This window comes from Natrix helvetica, assembly GCF_964273705.1.
Source record: "Natrix helvetica genome assembly, chromosome: 1".
In the NCBI taxonomy this organism is placed as follows: Eukaryota; Metazoa; Chordata; class Lepidosauria; order Squamata; family Natricidae; genus Natrix; species Natrix helvetica.
In genome coordinates this window covers 345,528,458-345,541,030 of record NC_138548.1, presented here as the reverse complement: position 1 = coordinate 345,541,030, position 12,573 = coordinate 345,528,458, and the positions used below count along the sequence as shown (strand labels likewise).

Here is a 12,573-nt window from a genome sequence, read left to right as displayed (position 1 = left end):
AAGAATACCAATATGCACATGAGGTATCTCAGGGTGGGGAAGGCTGTAGGGCCCTAATAGTGAACCTATGGCACTTTTGCAGAGTCAGGGTCCCAGAAACTTTCATTCTCGGCACAAAAAGTGTTTACTGGTCTACTGCTCCTTCCCGTACCAAAAAACCTCTACTTTACACTTAACGACTTGAGACTTCATTGTCCTACAGACTCTGTCACTTCGTCAAAGCCCGTGTCTTCATGGTGCATGGTGGCAGGTGTCTTCATGGTGCATGGTGGCAGCTCAGCTTGAGGAAGAGGTCGTGTTTTGAGACCTTTGCATCTCGGCTATCGATTTGTCTGACATTTCGGATGCACATGCTTCATCCAGGGCTGATTGAAGGTTGATGTCTTTCTTTGCTAACAGGCAACGTTGCAAGCACATGTCCCTCACACCACACATTAGTTGTTCGAGGAGAGTGTCGTCCAGGTCTCAGAACTCAGTTAATGGCAGCAGTTCTGAATGCATCCCAGGCCAAGGTCGCTGGATTAAACGGAGCAAAGGTTGCCGGTGCAGCCATCCTTAAAAGGACAGGTGATTACAGAGTTATCCTCCTACTTGAAGTAATTATTCGCCTTGATCAAGGCGAGAGTCAGCTCAATTTTCAGTGACTTAGCCCTTCCTTCACCTCAGGATCCCACCTTCCTCTCCAGTGTTCTATTCAGAAGAACCCCTGGGTGGGTAATGACTGAGGCGAGACGGAGGGAATCTAACTCTATTTAATTAACAACAGCTAACAGGCAACGACGGAAGTAAGAACTGGCAACAACAACGTTCAGTCAGGCTGCTATTTATACCTAGCAGCTGTCAGCAGCTTAGCCAATGGTGCGGGGTCGTTTTTCCCGCCAGCTGAGCTGTCAACGGCTAAGCCAATGGGCGGAAAGCCTGTGGGCGTGCCCATGAGGCAACGCGTCTTCGGGGATGTAACACAAGCTGCTAACCGCGGCAGCCACCTAACCAGCTATGATTGTCCCCTCTTCAACCAGCCAGCCAACACAGCCTGAACTGGCTCCCTGCCTGGCCGTTCTTTTTCCTCGTCGTCTCCGCCCCAGCGGCAGCGGGACAGGGTCTCATTCCTGCCCCGGCGCAGCGAATTCCGGAGGGCTGGACGCGGGTGTGAAGGGACTGGCTCCTCGCTCAGTTGAAGGTTTCGTTCAGCCTTCAAACATTGAGACGTCCGTGGCCCTTGTGCACTGCCCGCTTACGTGGGCCGGCCTCAGTGTTTGAAGGCTGAAGGAAGCCTGCAACTGAGCGAGAAAACACGGCGGGGCCAGGCCCTTCATACCCGCGTCCAGTATTTACACCAATAAATGTAATAAACAAACACGATCTGAAACCCTGCAAATGTATGTAGCACATGAGAGAGAGAGAGAAGGAACTTCTTTAGAGACAGATCCACCCTGGCCCTTTACAAACAAGAAGGGAAACAATGCGGAAGGCAGCTGAAATGCTTCTTTTTGCAAGGGAGGATTTTCTGGGCAGCCTCGGGAGGGCTGCATTCTCTTCACGCAGCCGGGGGGGGGGAGTCTCTCCGGGTAGAGTATTTGGGGAGGGAGCGGGGGTGTTTCTTCCCTCCCTTGCGGTCTCCCAGGTGTTGCTTTGCGTCCAGTTGCGGGGAATGGCTGCGTTTCCTTTTAAAAATCTACCGACATACTAGTTAAAGTAAATGGTATAGTAATATATAGTAGTTAACAGTAATAAGTTCTATGTTTTCTCCAAGGATTCGAGGAGGTGATTTAAGAGAGTAGGACAAACTGGATCCAGATGGTGGTGGGTAAGTCACTGAAATGACTAAAAAGAAATGAATATAAAGTGTTGGCCTATACATAAAAATCATATAGAAGTTATAAGTTCCTGCCTGGGTCTCCACTATTGTTTTTTCCCCTGCTAAAATTATGATTTGGGAAAGGAATCTGGACCTAATTTCTAGTCAGCAATTTAGGAGATGTGTTTTCTCCTGAGATGTGTGAGGATTTGGTGTTTTATGAGTGTTGCTATATAGAAAGTTTTTTCAATTAACCTAGCCTTCAGATTCTCTGATAGGCTTTTATCCTTCTTAGCTTTTTAAGGTCAATTCTGATTCTCAATTGAATTCAACCTTTCTGATGTCAAGTGGAAAATGGAACGCTGATTTTACCAAAAAGTTGCCTTATTTATTGACAACAATAAAAGATTGCAGCAAAAATTATTTTCTACTGCAAACTTTTTAAGAGGCTTTATCCTATATCTGAAAAGAGATTATTTGAAATTAGTAGTAATTTGCCATCTTCTGTAAGGATCTTGGCCTTCCTTCTTGTGACAGCCCCATTTCTAATTCCAGATCCTACAAATCCAGGAATGCTGAATATGGATGAGGAGAAAAAGCTGCTGGACCTTCCTTCCAGTGGATATGCAGGTGGACAGGAGGGGGAACCAGCTAGTAATAACAATACCAAGATGTGGAAGCCAGTCACCCAAATGAAGGATGGAAATAGCCATGCCATGGGCACAGGAGCATACAGAGCAAGACAAGACACGTACCATGTCCCCAATTGGACTTTGAAAACCTTCTGCTAAATTTTAATGTTTCGTGGGATGGAAATAAAGAAGAAAATGTGATTATAGAGCTAAGGAGCCATCCTAGTAAGCTTTAAGATGCCATTGACATCACTTGTTCAATAGAGAGCGGGAGACAGCAGGAAGTCTGCACTGAGCATGCAAAAATACAGATTTGACTATGAACCTTCTAGGCATATTCCTTTGACTATGAACCTTCTAGGCATATTCCTTTTGGATGTTCCAAAAAGGAAAAGAGGAAATGAATTTGATTCTGGGATTGTGTGCAGTTTATCTCAAGCATTGAACGTCAGGGTGGTTTTATCCTGCCTTTTGTGCAGACATTTGTGCAGTTTTTCTGCTGCACCGTTCATTTTATTTCTTCAATTCCTACTCAATCAACTGACCCTGAGTGGCTTATAACTCTAAAATTGTAGAACCATTAAAATAATTAGAAACAATAAAACATTTAGAAAATAAATAGAACAGCCACCAAGATAGTTAATCAACTAAAAGTAAAGTCAGCAAATGGAGCCCTTAATAGTTAACCCATTCAGGGTTTAATCTTAGTATAAAAGGAATCTAGCAATGCAAGATTTTAACATGCACTTTTTTTAAAAAAAGGATTTTACCAGGATGTTCACAAGACACCACATCCTTTGGATCAGCCTCAGGAGAGAACCAGATCAACCCTGGAAGTGGCTAGATGGAGAAAATTCCATGTGAGTCTTTTCCTCTTTCCCTTTCAGTGACAAGAGCTGAAAGCTAAATGCCTCTGCTGAGGCTCTCCCCAGCTCAGGACGGATCCTACAAAGAGCCTCCTGGTTGCCAGTATTCAGGCGTTGCCCCCTAAAACGAATTTGCCCTGCCAATGTAACTCAAAATGCATTACGGTTAGTCCACACTGAGAAAAATGACTTATGTTTGGTCCTCCCCATACAACCATCACAGCAGCCCCATAATTACAAGATAAAAGTTTGGGTACTTGGCAACTGGCACATATTTATTTGGAAAAATTATGTGTTGATTCTGGCAGTTTACAGAAATAAAAAAATATTAAACCCAATGAACTCTCATCCTCCTAGTGACCACAAACAAATAGACCACATGATCAGCTCCATATAACGGGGGGAGGGGGGGCAGGTCTCTTTTGGCAAAGCAGTTACAATGGTTGCAGCCTCCTGGGGTCATGTGTACAAGTAGCATGGTCAGCATGGTCAAGTAGCATGGCCACTTGGAATGCTGAGCTGCTGGGAAGTAGATGGGTGAACTGGGATGCACAGTTAACACTTCCAAATTGGGGGACAATCTGCAGAATCATCTTTGAGAAGGCAAGGCTCAGTTAGATGAACTGTAAACTCGGGAATCCTTTGGTACCCCCATTGTCTAATTTCTGTTTCTTTTGCAGGTTGGACATCATGGGAAATGGAGGAGACTGTGCGCTTTTGGATGATGGTGCCACCGTTGGCGCAGCGAGATGCAACACTGTATATCACTACATCTGCCAAAAAACATTGATCCAAGGATATTATGTAAGAGAATCCTATGTCCCCCATCTCCCCCCATCCACCCATCACCAGTATTCTATAGACACTGAACACTGATTGCTATTGTTTTGGATCCTTCTGAATAAACCCTGGACTACCTTAGGGAGATTAAGAGTTGATGTAGTGGCAATGGGGAAGAACTACTGGTGTTATTTTGAGGAGTTAGGGACATATTTTGATTTTTCTTTCATATAAAGAAAAGTCTAGAAGTGAAGAGCTGAGTCTGAGCTAGACTGCATGTGTTTCACTCACTTTCTGGAGGAGAAAAAGGAAAGATCTTCATGACGAATCAAAGCTGAGAAAGTTTCAGAGTTTTGCATCCAGAGTCCTGTGCCAACCAATCAAGGTCAGGTCTTGCCGTCTCCTGATCATAGCAGGACTATGACGTCAGAGTGCCATGTTTCTCCTGTTAGATAGCTGCTACTCCCTTAGGAAAAGTCTTATTGTTTCTCTGGAGGAGACCTAGGCAGAGAAAGCCACAGTTTGCTTACTGCTGTTGCTTTGCATTATTTCAGTTTTTACCAGCAATCTCACCGCCTGTTTTGCAACAAGGGTCCAGCATCGGCTGTGATGCAGGACCATTGGAAGAAAGAGGAAAAAAGGGAGGGGGGACTGAGCCTAGAACAGGGGGTCGGCAACCTGTGCCTGTAGAGCAGCAGGTGGCTCTTTGGGCCCTCTCCTGTGGCTCCCTGTAGGATGATCCCACCACTAGGTGGCCCTTCCCTTCCCCCTCACTCCTTGCCTGCTTTGAAAAGGAAGGGAGACTTCGGCAGCTGGAGACTCGCTCCGCATTCCAGAGCGGGAGGGTGCATCTCCCCATATTCCTTTCGCTGCCACATGGCTGCTTGCTGCTCTTGCACTAAAGCTTAGCGCTTGCACAATAGAGGAGACGATGTACCCTCCTCCTGCTCTTCCTGGAGCCCATTACAACGCGGAGCATCGGCTGCAGCTGTGCGGCCCAGCCAGTGTCTCAGCATGGAGAAAAGTTGCGCCTCTCCCAACAAGGGCCGGGAAAAGAGACAAGTAGAGGGGAGGGGAGGTTCGCTTCCGCTCAGGAATACAGAACAAGTCTCAATTTGCCAGTCGCCCTTCTCTGCTCAGGGCAGGCGAGGAGGGGGTGGAGGGCGGGGTGCAGCCAGCCGACAGGGAGCCACAGCAGGGGGACGAAAGAGCTTCATTTATCTGGGGACCTGAAATGATTCTTGATTCTTTCCCAAAATGGGATTGGGTGTGTGGGCGGGGTAGTAGGGGGAAGGATAGGGGGCTTGGAGAAGCTCAGCTGGTTTTCTTTTGGGGGGAGGGGGAAGACCCAATAATAATCCAATCTACCCCAATAAATGGGGAAAATAAAGCCCCAGCAGTCCAGAGTCGAAAAAGGGGGGTGGGGTCTGTTCCTCGGAGGATCGGAGAGGAAATCAGTCGAAATATGGGCAGAAAGCTATTCAGAGAGGGATCTGCCTGGGTCTCTTCTTTCCTCCCCCTTAGATTCCCCCCACTCCCGGCTTTCTTCCCTAGCCTGATTTTAAGGGGAGGGGATGCAAGGTGGGACAATAGTTGCTAAAAGGCTGCCAGGGGGGAGCGGATAAAGAACTCCTTCTGCGGTATCGACCAGCTCTTTGCCTCCCCACCCCAAAGGGCCTTGGTTGGAGGCAACGCAGCCGCTCCAGACCTGTTTAGTTTCTTTTCAGAGTCCCTAGCTATCTCCTTTGGGAGCCCAAGCGGTTGAATTCACTGCCTTAATTCATGTTTGATGTATTGCCAGAGGCAAAACTGTTACTATCTTCACTGACTCTCTGAATGTGTTTTGTTTGCTTTGCTCCAGGTGCCTTATGGAAGCTGAGAGGATTCTTCAACTCAGGCTGCCAGATTGCTCACCTAGACGTGGCTGTTTCACTTTGGGATGCTCTTCTTTTACTACTAGAGGCCCCTGAAGTTTTCTGAACAGACTCTAAATAGGCTGCTCCGTAACCTTGTATCTGTCAGTCTTTGCACTTGTGTTTTTATTTCCTTCTGCTGTGGTTCATGAGACTATGTTTATCTGGCCTCTTTTGTAAAAGTTCTAATAAAAAATATAAAAAGGGGAAGTTTGTTGTTTATATGCAATAAGTATATTATATATTTTATATTTGGCCCAAGACAATTCCTTTTCATTCAGTGAGGCCCAGGCAAGCCAAAATTTAGACACTCGTGGTTTAGATCAACCAGAATACAATGGATGATGGCTGTTTACAAACTTGTCAGGTAAACAAAAGGCATGCTTTTAAAAACAACTTACCAATATTTAATGCGTAAATTTTAACATCAAATCCATTTCCCTCCATTTCAGAATTCTCCTTCTTAATCACTGCAGTTCAAAATCAGTTTTCCCAGTGAACAGCCAACAAGAACCAGAATTTCTGTGTCAAGCAAATGCCTCCAATATTTCCCCTGTTTATAATGTAGCATAAGGTTCCCCTCTTAGAAGCGTGATGGCGAATCTATAACACGTGTGCCAGAGATGGCACACAGAGCCCCCTGGTGGGCACATGCGCCATCGCCAGCTGCTCTTTTTTTTAATGACATTTTCCAAACATTAAAATCACAGTTACATCTTTACAGCTTTCTGTTATTGGTATTTTTTTCCCTAATTTCAGGTTTTCCATTTTCCATTCTATTATTTTATACATATTCTTCTTTGTTTCATACTTTTTCATTTTTACAATATATACATCTATATACAATATTTCCATCTCTATTGGTTTCTAAATATATGCCATCTCTTTTCATTGTGTTTGCTATGTGTTCCTTATGCACTGATTTTACATCTCTTTTCAAGCCAGTTATTCCACCTGTTCCAGGTCTTGTAGTACTCTCTTTCCTCTCTCTCTCTTAGTTCCATCGTTAGTTTGTCCACTTCTGAGCATTCTAGCACCTTTTTTTAAAATGGTTTTTGCATTTGATGGAATGGTTTTTAGTTTCTAACTTTGGGCGTATGAAATTCTAGCAGCAGTGATTATATGAAGCATTAAATATTGGATATCCTTACTAATATTTTATTTATTATTTCTAGAAGCAGCAGCTCAGGGTTCATGCCAATTTTATGTTCTATTATTTCTTCTAACCATTTTTGAATTTTGGTTCAGAATTCTTTGGTTTTCTGACACATTCACCTCATATAGAAGGTCCCCTGTTGGTGATTACATTTCCAACAGTTTGGAAATCTATTTGGGAACATTTTGTCCTCAGCTGGTCTTCACAGGTGCTGGGACATTGGAGACACCCTCCCCCCCAAAAACAGAGAGTTTTCGGGCCCGTCTACTGGCCTAAAAACGCCCCCCAAAACTGCCTGACAATGGCTCAAAAACCACCCTGAAAACTGCCCCAAACACAGCAAAAAAACAGGCATGCACACGCTGGCCAGCTGCTCTTTGGGTTTCGGGTGCTCTGGCACACGCACAGACCAGCTGGCCAGCGCACACGTGCACTGGCCACCTGGTCTGCGTATGTACGGGCATTTCCGTTTTGGCACTTGGGGCCAAAAAGATTTGCCATCACTGTTGTAGAACATTCAGTTGATAAACTTCTATTTCATTAACCAGTTCAGTGATGGCTAGCCTTTTTGTCCTCACGTGCCGCAAGCATGTGCACGAGAGCCCGTGTGTGTGCCCACATCCATAATACAACACGTGCCCCCCTGAGCATGCCCGCATGACCACTACCCACGCCCCATTTTGGGCCTAGAAGGCCTCACTGAAGCCTCAATAGTTTAGAAATAAGAACATAACATGCCCAAGCTAGTTGAAAGTTTATACACCAGTTTAACTTCATAATTAAAGAGTAGGGATGAAAGTTAATGTACAGGGTAGTTGTCTACTAGGAAATAAGCTGAGAAAACTGCCAAGAAGTTAAAGAGATAAAAGCTAAGGGAATTTGATGCATAAGGATCCAGGAAAATTCAAAAGAGCCCATTAAATTTAGCTAAAAACAATAGACATAAAAAGAGAAATGTAGAAAAGCAAAGTTCTGGTACAATTTTTAAATGTGCTCTGAAAACAACCATCGCTACTGGAAATAATGCAATTCAACAGAAACCAATTTCTTAGTCCTGGAAATGCAAGGATAAGGCATTCTCATTCTTAAGCGGTTTGCACTCGACAAGTGAAATCTTGGTACAAACTCAAATTTTAATGTAATGCATGGGAAAGTACTGAAAAAATAGTGAAAGGAGGGGGAAGACAAATAATTTTCTGTAGAAACATTACATTGTATTCCCCTATTATTGTTGTCCTCCTCCTTTTGACATTTAATTAATGGGAATTTTGTAGAGGCTAAAGGAGGGGGTCTTTGAGCCTAAGTAAGTGTAACCAGAAAAAAGACTAAAGAAGACCAAATAAGCAAAATTCATGCACACTTTAAACAGGTTCAGAACTCTCTTTACAATTGAACACTCTTTCTCATTACATGCAAAAACGAATCTGCAAAAATACCAACAGTGTATGCTAATCTTGCCAAACAATACTATCTGTAACACACACAGCCTTTGGAGCAGCAGCTATAATCTGCTCAGGTGGACCAGGCCAGATATTTGAGAAGGTGCTCCTCACTTTTGAAGTTTTATCTTTGGGATTACCTTTCGACTGCTTTTTTTAAAAGAGCGAACAGATGCTGGGTCAATTTGGTGGTCAAATCTGGCCCTAGGTTCTGCCTTTTCCAATAAAAAACCAAGTCACTAGGTCATTTTAAATAAATTTAATATGCGGCAGTGACACAAGGTGAGGCAACAGGTGAGTGGATGCCCGATAACACATGCTGCCACGATGGATCTGAAATGACAGGTACTCTTTAAATGAAATGACTCATTCTTGCTGGTAGTTAGAATCTTTTTTTTCCCAGTAATTTTTATTGTTTTTTCTCTTTTCAACATGTTACAATCGTTATGTCAACCTTTTGTACATTGTCATATCGTCTTATCTATACATGTTTTTCTCTTTTCACTATATATTAGTCATTATGTTAACATTTGTACCTTGTTATATCATCTTATCTATACCTGTTTATAATATTCCGCTTCTATATTTACATACACAGTTCTATATGTATTTATATGTTATTTTTGGCTTAATTATTTTTCTTGTTTTCTAACCATTCATACCAATTATTCCAGATTTCATAATATTCCGATTCCTCTTTATCTTTCAATTTTAGGGTTAATTTGTCCATCTCCGCGCAGTCCAGTGTTTTTTTTATCATTAATTCGTCCGGGGGGGTGGGGGGTTAGTCGTTTGTAAGAATTACCTCTGGCGGGCCTCCCATGAAACCAGCCGAATCAGAGAAGACACACACACAGGAGTTTTCTCGGGATGGGAGCGCACAGATCTGACTCTGTACGTCCCTTTTATTGGTTACAAAAGATGGGTGGATACAAAAGACAAACAAGGGAACTGTGTAGGGAAAGATACAATTTCATGTATGGCAAGACTTTACACGTGAATGTTTCATTTGTTACATGGTCAGAGATATTGCAGCCAGGGATGAAATGTTTCTTTTGAAAACTCTCTTTATTTCGGCCAGCGATGGAATGCTGCCTTTGAAACTCCCTTCGTCCTTGGACGTGTTTCAGCTGAAATGTCAGCCTACACGTACAAGAGAGGCGCTAGTTTGATCAATGGTTCCAACAGTCGTTTGTTTCCAGTATTGAGCGAAAGCAGTTCTAGCTATAGTTAATAAATCTATATTTATATTATTCTCTTTTAGTTCTTGATTTGTTTTCAAATTTCCCTGGTTATCTAAAATTTCACTGTATCTAATCATTTTTGATAGATCTAGCGTATTGGGATGTATCATAGCTTCCATAGTGGAGAGCCATATCGGTATTTTCATGTAGTGTTTTGCTTTAATTTTGTTCCAGACCTGTATTAATGCATCTCTAATATAATGTGTATGGAAATATTTTTGTTTCTTTTTACTTTCTTCCCATAAGAAAAAGTGCCATCCTGTTTGCAGGTAGTGGTCTTCTAATACTAGTATTCTTCTGTTTTTTAAATTTATCCAGTCTTTAATCCAAGTTAAGTTAGAATCTTATTTGGAAACAAAAGGGGAGTTTCCAATTTAACTTGCAGAGCTTGGATTCATTGAATGACTTTACCAAAAATACAAATATTGCAGAATACAGAGTCTCACGCTACATAACTAAGCTAAATTTAATGCTGAACAAGTTAATTATTAAACAAGTTAAAATATATCTTAAATAGAAAACTGTATTTAGATATATTTTACTCCAAAAGTTATTTTATTAAAATACATTTGATAAAAATAAAAAAATCTGATTTAAAAATTTAAAAATCTGATTTAAAAATTTAAAAATCTGATTTTTTTAAAAACAACATTGATGTTTACGATGTCCTCCTATGTAAAACTGTAGAACTGAAAAGGTGTATTTTCCTTTGTACCCGACTGTAAAAAAACACTGATCATGTTGTTTTTTTGAATGGCCATTAAAGACATTTCAGGATCCCATAAAGTCATTTTTTTTGCAAATGTAGCGGTGTTTATTGCTGCAGGTCCCTGAGTTGGCAGTTGCGTCATCGACCAAATACGCACAGTCTCCTCCATTTCCCCCGACTTCCAACCTGCAACAGAGGCAGAAATTAGGCAGAGGGGAGTATTTCCCACCCAGCAGTACCAAAGGGCTTCAGAGCTTACATTTCATCTAGCTGAGCCTTGCCTTCTCAAGGATGATTCTGCAGATTGTTCCCCAGCTATGGGGAAGTATTGACCTTACAGTACCCGCTGTGTCCCAGGAGCTCAGCATTCTGGACTCCGTTCCAGGTGGAAATCTGAGAACTCTATTTGTACAGGTAGTCCTTGACTTACGACCACTGGGATCTCCATTGCCCAATCAAAGCAGTTATTAACTGGGTTGTGCCCAATTTTGTAAATATTTTGGCGCAGTTGTTGAGTGAATGAAATGATTTCAAGGGGGTCCAGTTTTCACTGTTGAATCTTCTTCCTGGGGAGATCGCAAGTGGCAACCTCATGACCCCAGGATGCTGCAACCACTGTCTTGCCAACAGACCTGGGCACCCCAGCATGATATGGAGCCCATCAACTGGTCAATGTGACTGTTATCGCTGTGGGGGTGAGGGGAGTTTATTTAGTTGAGTATTGTCCTTTTATTTCTGTAAGCTACCCAGAGTCACTAGGAGTTATTTGGGTGGCCACATACATTTTCCTAAGAAATAAATGTGGGCTACTTGCCAAATTTTGATCATGGGGATACAAATGATAATTGTAACTGTGTGGATCAATCACAAGTCATTTCTTTTTCGATGCCATTATAACTTTCAAAGCTTGCTAAATGAATGGCTGTTAGTCAAGGACTACCCATAATACTTCTGAGTTACATTAGCAGGGCCAAATCTTTTTAGGGGGCAACACCTGAATCCTGGCAGCCAGGAGGCTCTTTCTAGGATCAGTCCTGAGCGGGGGAGACCCTCAATGGAAGCATTTTATTTTCCATTCTTGTAACCGAAAGGAAAAGGGGAAGACTCACGTTGAATTTTCTCCATCTAGCCACTTCCAGGGCTGATCTGGTTCTCTCTTGAGGCCGATCCAAAAGACGTGGTTTCTTGTGAGATTGGTCACAAACTCCTTTTTGAAAAAAGAAACAAAAACTGTGCATATTGGAACCTTGCACTGCTAGATTTCCAGCTGAATTTCTGAACTTATTAAAGGTATCTTTTGAACAATAATTAACCCCAATAAAACGTATCAAGTAGTTCTTTGGTGAATGATAGACGCCAATTAACTTTTTAAATGTAAACTTAAAACCTTTTTTAGAAGAAAAAGAACGTTGGTCTTACCTGAACGTCTTTTTCGGGAGAGTGGAGGGAGGGGTCACTGAAGGGTTATTACAGCCTGATTGGTCCATTTGACTGAGAGAAAACTTCTTAGCCTTCGGCTTCTCCCGTTGGCTCCCAGTTTCCGCGATGTCAGGTCAGCGTCTGCATGATGTAAGAAGACAAGGGAAAGCCGCCCCGGGCCACCCGATCCTACCCCTCCCAGACCCTGTCTATCTAACTAGGGTGGGAGAGTGACCCCTCCCTCCACTCTCCCGAAAAAGACGTTCAGGTAAGACCAACGTTCTTTTTCCAGTAGAGTGGAGGGAGGGGTCACTGAAGGGACATACCCACGCTACGTCCCAGGGAGGGAAGACTGGGTCTCAGGGGGAGGATCGGCCACCACCCGCTGGAGAACCCTCCGCCCAAAGGATGCCTCCGCCGAGGCATAAGAGTCCAGGCGATAGTGTTTTATGAAAGGAGTAGGGGAGGCCCAGGTGGCCGCGCGACAGATGTCCTCGAAGGGCGCCCTTGTGGCCCAGGCCGCTGAGGAGGCCGCACTACGAGTAGAGTGAGCCGTAATCCCTGACGGGGGAGATTTACCTGAGGCTCCATAGGCCTCAACTATGGCCAACCTGATC

At 43.3% G+C, this 12,573-nt stretch overlaps 1 protein-coding gene across 1 annotated transcript; it reads left to right on the top strand.

Moving 5' to 3' along the window:
- The first annotated feature begins 1,730 nt into the window (after nucleotides 1-1,730).
- On the top strand, nucleotides 1,731-6,100 carry LOC309400795 (uncharacterized protein). Its single transcript, XM_081969476.1, has 5 exons — nucleotides 1,731-1,807; nucleotides 2,354-2,535; nucleotides 3,193-3,290; nucleotides 3,977-4,100; nucleotides 5,938-6,100. Exons 1-5 carry the CDS (start codon nucleotides 1,798-1,800, stop codon nucleotides 5,953-5,955), a joined length of 432 nt encoding a protein of 143 aa, XP_081825602.1. The 5' UTR covers nucleotides 1,731-1,797; the 3' UTR covers nucleotides 5,956-6,100.
- The last annotated feature ends 6,473 nt before the right edge of the window (nucleotides 6,101-12,573 follow it).